At 42.4% G+C, this 12,195-nt stretch overlaps 2 protein-coding genes across 2 annotated transcripts in view; one reads left to right on the top strand and one right to left on the bottom strand.

Moving 5' to 3' along the window:
• The first annotated feature begins 82 nt into the window (after positions 1-82).
• NUP98 (nucleoporin 98 and 96 precursor) overlaps positions 83-12,195 on the top strand; it is a 120,085-nt gene continuing 107,972 nt past the window's right edge. The window contains exon 1 of the mRNA XM_035722711.1: positions 83-229. Coding sequence (XP_035578604.1) covers positions 225-229 — 5 coding nt within the window. The 5' untranslated portion in view covers positions 83-224. The remainder of the gene's footprint in view (positions 230-12,195) is intronic.
• LOC113913920 (40S ribosomal protein S10-like) lies at positions 10,875-11,405 on the bottom strand. Its single transcript, XM_035722710.1, has one exon. The coding sequence runs from the start codon at positions 11,403-11,405 to the stop codon at positions 10,911-10,913; it is 495 nt and encodes a 164-aa protein (XP_035578603.1). The 3' UTR covers positions 10,875-10,910.

Raw genomic sequence — 12,195 nt, 5'->3', positions numbered from 1 at the left:
GCGGGGCGTCCCAGGCCCTCAGCGCGGAAGTCTCGCGCCCCGGCGCGCACCTTCTGCCCTGAGGGAGGGGGCGGGGCCCGCGACGCTGCGGCCCCGAGGCTGGGCTCTTGGGCGATGGGAGAGAAGGGAGATCCGTGGAGTCTGTGCCGCGGGGTCTCCCCTGGCAGCCTACGCGTAGGGAGCGTCTGTGTATCTGGTGGTACTCTTTCGTTTGCCCGGCGGTGATGAGGTGAGCGGGCCCTTTGCGGGGGCAGCGTCTTAGGACCCTGAGTAGAGTCTCCCCAGCACTTCTTGACCGTCGTGCTGGATGGGCTTTGATTTGCCTTTGGCGTCTCCACGGGGGAAATTTGCAGCCCGAGGTTTAGGGTGGGTGGGTCGGGAGTTTGTTAGCTTTTTTTTAAAATAATATCTGAGAATTAAGGTCGGTTTAGTGGAGTAAAAGGTTATTTTCTGTCCTTCCACGTGTTCCATGTAAAACTAGATGAGAAAGATGGGATTTCTGGATTACTATAGCCATAGAGACCTTAGAAATTAAGCTAATCCTCCTACCGTGCATCACGTGCAAGTTTTATAGATGGAGAAACTGAGGTCCAGAGAACGGACAGGATTAGCCAATACCAGATGTGACTCAGTCTAGGAATTTTTCTCCTGTATCACCCTCCCTGGGTGTTCCAGCCTCCCATTATTTGAAGGTTCTCTCTGGAGTTTGGGAGGGGGGGAGCATTCGGTAGTGAGAAGCAGTCTTCGATAGCGTTTCTGATCTGGTTGGTACCACTTCTGTTTGTGTAAAGGCAGAAGCTTCATTTGCGGTACCGTAACCTAAACCGTGAGAACTAAAAAGTTGGCTGAAGAAAGTGATGTAAATGTATTGGAAACAAATCCATAAGACTACATGTCTGGCTAATTTCCTATTCCAAATCTGAAATTTTTATTTGTGTCAGCTGCTGGGGACTCAGAAGAAAGAATCCAGTTCGTGACTCATAACAGTATTGGAATAGGAAGCAGGAAATACAAAACTTTGGAAGATAGGGAGCGGTAATTTTGTGGTTCTCATACCTTGGAACTCATGGCTCCTTTGGTAGTGATTTCAAACTATTGTAGTAGGATCAGGTGAGAAAGTGAAACTATGGAAGAAGAAACTAACTGGAAGAAAGAAAAGAGCAGTGATCATTCCCTGTGACAGTCTTATAAATTCAGAGAGAAGTGCTTGTTAACTGGGTGACGGATGATATGTTTACTTGGTGGAAGAAGTTAGGATATTAAAAAACAAAACCAGAACTTGGACAAATTGGAGGTACTGGGAAATACTTTGATAGAATTATTTTTTCACTCTTCATTAAGATTTGAGGAATCTGAATTAAAAAAAATGCCACTTTGCTCTGTTCACACTGGTCATATCGTCACTTTGTTCTTGTTTAGATGACAAAGCAAAAACTGAAAACTAGTGTGGTAAGAGCAGAAGAGTACGTATAAAACAGATGTGAACAGAGTATATTTTCTGTGACATTTTCTCAGTTCAAGTATCACCCTCTTCTGGGAAGCCTTTCCTGGCATTCTGTCTCCTGCAAGCTTCCATAACACTTATTTGATACTTCTATTTATAGCACAAATCATTTTGTATTTTAGCTGTTTATCTTATTAGGCTGTGGTAAAATATATTTGTCTTATCTTTTTTAAAGATTTATTTATTTTAAAAAGAGGGAAAGAGAGGGAAGCAGGGAAAGGGAGAGAGAGAATCCAAGCCGACTCCCTGCTGGTATGGAGCCATGTGGGGCTCAGTCTCACAATCCTGAGATCATGACCTTAGCCGAAATCAAGAGTTGGATGCTTAACCAACTAGCCTCCCAGGTGCCCCTGTCTTATCTTTGTATTCAGGTTGCTTGGCACATAGTAGGCATTCAGTGTTTACTTGAAGGGATAAACAAATATGGAACAGCTAAACCTAAAAATAGTCTATAAAAAGACTGGGTATATGTGTGCTCCGGAAAAACAGGGCCTAGATAAGAGGACTCATACCGTTCATACATTACATGGTACTTTGGTACCTGACTTTATTCATGTCTACTAGCTTCTAGATAGCTAAAAGCAAAAGAACTTTTAGGGAACCAAATTCACAGCTTGGAAGAAATTGGGTATATTATTTTATTGTGGTATTTTTATTGTAGCAATTAACCTAAGAAATAAGGGATACAGGTTGTGATGTTTAATTTCTAACAGAGTGCACATCTGTAATTACGCAACTTGTCGAAAGATTAGGGGACTAAGAAATTTTAGGAGATTTAACAATATAGGTAGTAGAGGTAAGGTATGTATACAGCGTTTCTTGAGAATTTGGTGCATTTCTTTGGGTTTGGAATTGAACCTAAGTATTTGGCATAGCATGTCTCTAGAGAGGATTTTTCAGCCTCTGCGCTGTTGACGTTTTGGGCCAGATAATTCTTTTTGTCTGGGAGCTATGTTTTGTATTGTAGGGTGTTCAGCAGCGTTCCCCACATCTACCCATTAGATATCCATAACACCCCCTCCCCGAGTTGTAATGATTAGGAAGGTCTCCAAATGTTGTCATATGTCCACTGGGAGGCAAAATTGCCCTGATTGAGAGATCACTGCTTTTGAGAAAACATTACCAATATTTCAGTAACGTCATAACTTTATCTTGCCTGGTGTATGCTTGTAAAGTCAGCTAATAAATTGCATCTTTTTTTTTTCAAGATTTTATTTATTTCACAGAAGGGGGGGAGAGCAAGCACAAGCGGGGGAGCCACAAGCAGAGGGAGAAGCAGGCTCCCTGCTGAGCAAGGAGCTGGATGTGGGGCTGTGGGGCTTGATTCCAGGACCCTGGGATCACGACCCAAGCCGAAGGCAGCCGCTTAACCGACTGAGTCACCCAGGTGCCCCTAATAAATTGCATCTTGATAAAATATCCTTGAAAAACCCTTAAGTTATCAAAATCTGGAATTGTTTCAGGAAGCTGAAAAGCTAAGAGTCCTAGAGTCTCTTTATTTTTGTGGTAGCTTCCCTTTCTCTGGGATAGAAATCAAGGGCTTGTTTGAAAGGGGATAGGCCATTGGGAAAATAAAGCAATATCTATTTCTCTTTTTGTGGAAGACGGCAAAAAGAGTTTGTAGTTGAATTGATGTAATTAAATGTGGTGCTGTGGGATTCCATTATCTTTCCATTTCACTGATACAGTTATATGCATTGATCGGAGTCTTGTCCCATTTTACTGACACTGTGAATTGTCATATTGAAGAGTTTGTACTTAATTCAGCATAATTGAAGATTTGTAGTAGAGAAATAAAAATTATTAAAATACAGCTTTAGCTAAGTCTGATACTAAGAGTGAGTTTAAGCTGGTGGGTAGTAGGGTAAATTGGAAGATGTGAAACTCGAGTTTGGCAGATAAATTAGAAAACTATAGCAATAGTCTAGTATAGCAGTTGTCAAAATTTGAGGTCTTGGGGCGCCTGGGTGGCTCAGTCGTTAAGCGTCTGCCTTCGGCTCAGGTCATGATTCCAGGTCCTGGGATCGAGCCCCGCATCGGGCTCCCTGCTTGGTGGGAAGCCTGCTTCTCCCTCTCCCACTCCCACTGCTTGTATTCCCTCTCTCGCTGTGTCTCTCTCTGTCAAATAAATAAATAAAATCTTAAAAAAAAACAAAAAATTTGAGGTCTTTGGACTCCTTTATACTTTTAAAAATTATTGAAGATTCCAGACAGCTTTTGTTATGTGGGTTATATCTACTCATGTTTACTATACTAGAAATTAAAGTTTTAAAAGATAATATTGACTTAAAAAATAAACTCATTTGTTAATATAACAATTTTATGAAAAATTACTAAAAAATTTAGTGACAAGGGTGGTGGCGTGTTACATGTTTGTAAATCTCTTTGATGTCTGGCTTAGTAGGAGATCACTGGATTTGCAGATCTTTTGCATTCACAGTAGATAAGTTGTTTTGGTTGAAGTATGGGAAGAAAATCCCAGCCTCATACAGATAAGTAGATGGAAAAGAGGATTTTTTTTTAACATTTTATTTATTTATTTGACAGAGAGATAACCAGAGCAGGAACACAAGCAGGGGGGGGAGTGGGAAAGGTGAGAAGCAGGCTTCCCGCGGAGCAGGGAACCCTGTGCGATGCCGGGCTTGATCCCAGAACCCTGGGATCATGACCTGAGCCGAAGCAGATGCTTAACTGAAATGAACGACTCAGGCACCCCGAAAAGAGGAATGTTTTAATAACCTTTTCAGATAATTATAGATATTCTCCTTTGACACTACGCTCAAACGTTTCCTTCTTCTTTTTTTTTTTTTAAAGATTTTATTTCTTTCTTTTGACAGAGAGAGACACAGCGAGAGAGGGAACACAAGCAGGGGGAGTGGGAGAGGGAGAAGCAGGCTTCCCGCGTAGCAGGGAGCCCGACGCGGGGTTTCTTATCCCAGGACCCTGGGATCACGACCTGAGCCGAAAGCAGACGCTCAACGACTGAGCCACCCAGGCGCCCCTGAAGCCATATTTTTTTTTTTTTTTAAGATTTTATTTATTTATTTGACAGAGACAGAGATAGAGATAGTGAGAGCAGGAACACAAGCAGTGGGAGAGGGAGAGCAGGCTTCCCACCGAGGAGGGAGCCCGATGTAGGACTCGATCCCAGGACCCTGGGATCATGACCTGAGCTGAAGGCACATGCCTGAAACCATATTCTTGAACTTAGTCCAGTGTTACATTAAAATTCATTGGTTTGTCTTGCACTTTGAATGGATATTTACTCATGCATGATTTTATGACATCATATATTGGTTGTTTAGAAATCATTGGTTCACTGGGTTATGTAGCTCTTCCCAATATTGACAAATTTAATTATACAGTTGTTAACATTTCCACCCATCTCATCAGATAAGTCTTTTAAGAATGAGCTGACAAGGGGCGCCTGCGTGGCTCAGTCGTTAAGCATCTGCCTTTGGCTCAGGTCATAGTCCCAGGGTCCTGGGATCAAGCCCCACATCGGGCTCCCTGCTAGGCGGGGAGCCTGCTTCTCGCTCTCCCACTCCCCCTGCTTGTGTTCCCTCTCTCGATATGTCTCTATCTGTCAAATAAATAAAACCTTTAAAAAAAGAATGAGCTGACAAGCTCATAGTGGGCAGACATAATTCTAATTTTCCTTTCAAATCTGAATAACCGTAGTTTTTGTCATTTATTCTCTGAAGTAAAAATGGTGTTCCATGAAAAATCAGCTGGTTCAGCGTTCTACAAAGTAATCACACAGGTGTTTTTCTTTGAGATAGCCCTTGTATTTCCATATACTGAAGTTCTTTTGAGTAGTTTCCATTTCATCAATAATCACAGAATATTTAAAATATGTGTACTGAAATGTCAGAATTAATACAATCGCTAATTTTTACAACTTCATCAAAGGCATTCAAGTGAAAGTGTATTTTTTGTGTGTGCTGTGTGTGGCAGTGAAGAATTCAGTGACTGTTTTATAGTTTGGGTCTTGTCCTGATTCATGCTCAAGGTCCAGCAGTTTTATACACCATTGCTTTTGGACCCCAGTGCTGAGGTTAGTATAGTTAAAAAAAAAAAAAAAGGTAAATAATGTCTTAGTATTATTATGAGAATAGTTTTGACTTCATGGAAACCCTGGAAGAGGATTCAAGGACATTTAGGGGCCTTCAGACCTCACTTTCAGAATCGCTAGGAAGGACAGTGATTTTTCACATTGGTTCTTTGAAAGCACTCAGCTGGTAGGATTCTACTGTACCTGTTCCTCTTTACTTCAGCCAGAGCCGCTTCTGCTTATGTCTGTTTTATGTATTGGGTTCCATAGCTAAAAATATTTGAAAACCACTAATTAAGGGAAGAAAGAATTGACTGAATTAGGACTCTTGTTCAGAAAGGGAACAGTTCAATCCTTCATGAATGCATGTTGTACTCACTCATCACATCATACCTTATTTATTTCCACATGCTCTTTTGACAGAGACTTCTGGTGTCTACACACCTAAGCTTTCTTTTTTTTTTTTTTTAAAGATTTCATTTATTCATTTGAGACAGATACAGAGAGAGAACACAAGCAGGGAGAGCAGCAGAGGCAGAGGGAGAAGCAGGCTCCCCAGCGGGGAGTCTGATGCCGGGCCCTGGGATCGTGACCTGAGCCGGAAGGCAGAAGCTTACCCATCTGAGCCACCCAGGCGCCCCCACACCTAAGCTTTCTTGGTGGACTAAGCTTCTTAAGAAATAGGTGAATGGATTTGTAGATTAAAGGTGACTTGCTGGGAATGAGACTAGGGATGTGAGATGAGTGGAAGAGAATGAATGATCAGAGTGACTTCAGTGTGTGTATGGAGTGGGTGTTTGTTTTTGTTGTTTACAGTGGTATTTTATGGTTGTATTAAATGGTCAGTAGAGGACATTGAAGTATTGGGAAATCATTTTATGTATGGTGTTCTAGCTAGGCATTGAGCAGTCAAGGCTTAGAGCGAGGGGAAATTAATGTACATTTTTCTAACAAAATATTGTAAAAATATTTGTTGAAAAGCTAAACAAAAACCTGCTTTTGGGTGTTGAGATTACTTTAAAAGATTTAAAAATCTTTAAAAACAAACAAACCTTTTGAGGAGCTGTAGTTAGAGGCATCTTTGTCCTTCAGTGTAGGCCGGAAAATCCCTGTTCAATTGTAGACATAGAAGTCTAAGAGATTGAATATCATGACAAGTACAGTTACACAGTAGCAAATGGCAGGGTTTCTTAAATTCCTTTTTAACTTTTTATTTTGAGTTAATTTTAGATTTACAGAGAATTGCAAAGATAGTAAGTGGTGGAGAGTTTTAAATAGAGATTTGTCTTGCTCCAAAGTTGATGTGCTCTTTTCACTACTTCTGTTTGTCAAATGAAGGTTATGTTAAGGGAATGAAAATACTACTCAGCACTCTAAGGAAAGGAGCTGTATTAAATAATACAGATTATTTTAAATTAATTTACACCCTAATGGAAGAAATTGAGCAAAATCCAGATGCTTTTGACCAGAGCAGCAAACAGTTCATACACTCAAGTGACAGGTATGACAACAAATATATTGCATAACTAAAAGCAGCTGGGAGGCATTAGTTTACGTAATCGGTTTGGAAAGGGGGAGGGGAAGGGGATGTGTTTTTATACTGATAAGAGTCTGAAGGGTCTAATCTGGGACACTGTGGAATAGTGAGGCTTGAACGGCAATTTTTTTTTTTTTTTTAAGATTTTATCTATCTATTTGGGGGAGAGAGCATGAGAGGGGAGAGGGTCAGAGGGAGAAGCAGACTCCCTGCTGAGCAGGGAGCCCGATGTGGGACTTGAGCCCGGGACTCCAGGATCATGACCCGAACCGAAGGCATTCGCTTAACCAACTGAGCCACCCAGGCACCCCTTATTTTTTATGTTTATTTGTTTTTTTATTTTTAAGTAATCTCTACACTCATTGTGGGGCTTGAACTTACAACCTCGAGATCAAGAGTCACATGCTCTACCCAGGTGCCCCAGCAATTTTTCTTTTCCTTTTTTTTAAGATTTGATTTATTATTGAGGCGCCTGCGTGGCTTGGTCCGTTAAGCATCTGCCTTAAGCTCAGGTCACAGCCTGAGTCCTGGGATCCTGAGTCCTAGGTTTGGGCTCCCTGCTCACAGGGAACCTGCTTCTCCCTCTCCTCCCTGCTCCTGCTCTCTCTTGCTGTCTCCCTCTCTCTCAAATACATAAATAAAATAAAATCTTAAAAAAAAAAAGGGAGAAGCAGGGAGTCCGATGTGGGGCTTGATCCCAGGACTCTGGGATCATGATCTGAGCCAAAGGCAGATGCTTAACCGACTGAACCACCCAGGCGCCCCAAGATTTTATTTTTTTTACGTAATTGCTACACCCACCTCGGAGCTCAGACTTAAAATTCCAAGATCCAAGAGTCACACACTCCACCAATTGACCCAGCCAGGTGCCCCTGAACAGCAATTTTTAGAAAGAAAAAGGGGCACCTGGGTACCCCAGCTCAGCGGGGAGCCTGCTTCTCCCTCTCCCTCTGCTTCTCCCCCTGCTTGTGCTCTGTCACTCTGTCTGTCAAGTAAATAAAATAAAAATCTTTAAAAAGCAAAAAAAGAAAAGGATATAGTTTTTAGAGAAAAGGGAATGTTCTAACAAAGGGAATGGCTTGATCTGGGATTGCTCATAGGAAGGACACAGTAAAACAAGAGGATAGGTGGTTTTGCTGGGATGTGATATTAGGTGATTAGGACTAAGCTAACTTGGAATTCTGCCTAACTCTCCCATCCCTCTTCTATTCAAGGCAAAAATCAAGTTATTTTTCCATTCAGTTTAACTGTGGATGATAATTCCTGCCTATTCTAGTATTTTTGTGAAGATTAGGTGAGAGGATATATGAAGTACTTCGGGAAGTACTAGTTCATTCATCTAACAATTATTTATTATCTTTGCTCTTTACTGAGTTTGGTACAAAGGAACTCAGTGAAGTAGAGAGGAAAAATTACTTCCCAGTTGTGTAACTTTCTGTTGTCAGAGAGCAGCAAGCTTGCTTAGTCATTCAGATAGTGCTTAAAGTTCGCAATTGCTGGGTTGTTACCATCTTTCAGGGTCTCTCCACCACTTTTCTGGAAGAAAACTAAGGTTTGTCATTGTTCCCAGAGTTCACAAAGTGCACAAAAGTTGGATGTATATCAGTTTATTAAGCTTCATTTGGGATAGTTGGGGAATACTGGACTACTGATGTCTGTTATTAAGGCTACGTCTTTTTCTTATAGCTGACAGTTTTTTTTTTTTTTTTTAAGACTTATTTATTTGCTGAGAGAGACACAGTGAGAGAGGGAACACAAGCAGGGGGAGTGGGAGAGGGAGAAGCAGGCTTCCTGCCGAGCAGGGAGCCCGATGCGGGGCTCGATCCCAGGACCCCGGAACCATGACTTGAGCCAAAGGCAGATGCTTAACGACTGAGCCACCCAGGCGCCCCAGGCTTTTTTTTTTTTTTGTCTTTTTTTTAAGATTTTATTTATCGATTTGAGAGAGCGAGAGCTTGCAAGGTGGGGGGAGGGGCAAAGGGAGAGGGAGAAGCAGACTCCCTGGTGAACTGGGAGCCTGTTGCAGGCTCGGGGCTCCATCCCAGGACCCCGAGATCACGACCCGAGCCAAAGTCAGTTGCTAAACTGACTGAGCCACCCGGGCAGCCCCTCTTGTATCTGACTGCCTGAATTACTAATTAGAAGATCGAGCACAGGGACTCCTGCGTGGCTCAGTGGGTTAAGTGCCTGACTCTTGATTTGATCTCAGCTCAGGTCTTGATCTCAGGGTGGTGAGTTTAAGCCATATTGGGCTCCATGCTGGGTGTGGAGCCTACTTAAAAAGATCTGCAGAAAGAACAAAGTAAATTATTTAAGGGCATTGTCTCTTCCTGTATAGGACTATTTCATTTTAATTTTTTCTTTCTAAGAATTTTTTTTAAGATTTTATTTATTGATTTGACAGAGACACAGCGAGAGAGGGAACACAAGCAGGGGGAGTGGGAGAGGGAGAAGCAGACTTCCCGCCGAGCAGGGAGCCTGACACAGGGCCTGGGATCATGACCTGAGCCAAAGGCAGACGCTTAACCGACTGAGCCACCCAGGAGCCCCTAATTTTTTCTTTCTTAATATGTCTTACAAAAAAATTTTTTTGCAGTGAGTATAAGTACATCCATCCATAAAGAAAATGGTTAATCTTTTCAGGAAAGTTCATCTAGGCCACATAAATTGTCATTCCATAAGAGTGAGCAGTTACCTTTCTGATGATTAGAACTGTTGTGTTTACCAGAGAAGTGTCTCTTTCCCCTGATAGTGCTGGATTAATACTGCCAAATTTTGGTTTTATAGCTTTCTTTTTTTTTTTTTTAAAGATTTTATTTACTTGACAGAGCACGAGCAGGGGGAGAGAGAGGGAGAAGCAGGCTCCCCGCTGAGCAAGGAGCCCGATGCGGGACTCGATCCCAGGACCCTGGGATCATGACCTGGGCCTAAGGCAGCCGCTTAACCGACTGAGCCACCCAGGCGTCCCTATAGCTTTCTTATTTATAGTGAATGTAAAGTCATTTTTCCCTTTAGTTGTCAGTGTGCTTTCTCTAGGAGTTCTGGGATCTGTATGCACAGCTAATAGTCAAAAGTAGCTTTGTGATCATGCTCAGTTTCACCATTTGTAAGATAGGGATCAAAATACCTACCTTTTTGGATTCTTGGGAGGTTTATATGAGATAATTTGTAAAATGTACTTAGGCCAGTGCCTGGGACATAGTAAGAATTCAAATGTTAGCTGGTATTTCCGTTTGGGCCAGGTTAATATATTTAAAAGGATAAAGATTTGAATGTGTGATATGCCTTAAAACTTTTTTTTTATATGCCTTTGAACTTGAATGGATTTAGAAGTTCCACACATAGCAATCTGTAGGATTACTCCCCCCTTTTCTTTAAGAGAGAGGGGGAGATTGCTAGCGTGAGGGGGGTGGGGCAGAGGGAGAGAATCTTTTTTTTTTTTTTTAAAGATTTTATTCATTTATTTGACAGAGACACAGAGAGAGGGAACACAAGCAGGGAGAGTGGGAGAGGGAGAAGCAGGCTTCCTGCTCTGGGAAGCCTGGTGCAGGGCTCGATCCCAGCACCCTGGGATCATGACCTGAGCCGAAGGCAGTCACTTAATGACTGAGCCACCTGGGCGCCCTGGGAGAGAGAGAATCTTAAGCAGGCTCCATGCCCAACACGGAGCCAGACACAGGGCTCAGTCTTACAACCCCAAGATCGTGACTGAGCCAAAATCAAGAGTCACATGCTCTACCAACTGAGATAGCCAGGCGCCCCTACCTCCCCCCCCCCCCGGCTACAAATTTATTCAACACAAAACATCTCCAACTTTACTGAGGTGGCTGAGCAGGTCCACGACCAAATCCGCCTCTAAACTGGAACTCAGTTGCTGACCCAGCCCCGGCCTCAGCTTTCTTGTTGGCACCAGGGAGCACAGCACTTCCCCTGTAGGTGTCTCTGTCAGCTTCCCCTCGTGTGAGTCTTGCAGGTCGCTCTCCCTCCAGACTTTTGGGCCGTGGTTGGCCAGTCTCAGGGCGGCTGTGGCGCAGAGTGGCAGGCACAGTATCAGGGGGCAGGTGGAGATAATCACGGAGATACTGGATGCCCTCGTTGGTAAGGTACCAGTAGAAATGTCTCCAGGTAAACTGTTGATTTATGTAGCCTTGTGATTTGAGAGACTGCATGGCCTTCATGACATGAAGGTTGGGCACGTTCTTGTCTGCCAGCTCAGGGTGTTTGGGCATGTGGACATCCTTCTTGGCCACCATCACTCCCTTGAAAAGGAGTTCATAAATGGCAGTTTGGTTCTTCTTGGGCATCAACATCTCGGCGGCTGCTATGTCTGGGGCTGGGGCTGGAGAGCTTTTTTTTTTTTTTTTAATGGAAAAATAGTGCAGATTATCTGCATCCTCTAGATCTTTTTTGTTGTTGTTGCTGGTAATAGAAGAAATAAACATGATGGAAAAGTTTGGGTCCTCTGAATTCTTTGCCCCAGATATCATTTACCTGCCTTTCTCCAGAGGCAACCACTTTCATGTATTTTTTCTAGTCTCCCTTTTTACTCTTACTATGAATAAGAGTGTATTGTCTTTTCTGTTTTACATAATCTGCCAAATGTATCTTTTTGCAATTTGCTTTTTTTCATTAAACATCTTTTACTTGAAATAACTCTCTAGGATAACTTTGTCCAAATATTCTGGTGGTGTCCTATTCTTGATACTGTATCCTGGCTACATAAGTAGCAGAGTGCCTTGGTTTACTTCTTTAGTTGGGTAATTTAAGGTTAATGACATCTACCTAATGAACTAATAAGTACATTTATTATATGCTTATCATATGAGGGAAGCTGAGCTTTGGTGTTAAAATACAAGGCCAGATAGGATGGGTACACAAATACCCATTCTTACCTGTGTACCTTATTTATCCTGGTGCTCATTTCCTCTCTTGTCTTTCTAGTCCCCCAAGGTCCAGTTCACATTCTAATTATCCCCACAAATTTTTCCTCATATTTCCTATTCACATTCTGACCTACATTTGACCTCCTGTTGTGCTTCCTGGCACTACTGTTCTTCCAGTTTTAAATGTATGGGTCCTTTCTCTGATTATATCAGAAGT

This window comes from Zalophus californianus, chromosome 11 (assembly GCF_009762305.2).
Source record: "Zalophus californianus isolate mZalCal1 chromosome 11, mZalCal1.pri.v2, whole genome shotgun sequence".
NCBI lineage: Eukaryota > Metazoa > Chordata > Mammalia > Carnivora > Otariidae > Zalophus > Zalophus californianus.
The sequence above is the reverse complement of the archived record's forward strand: the minus strand, read 5'-3'. Positions and strand labels throughout refer to the sequence as shown.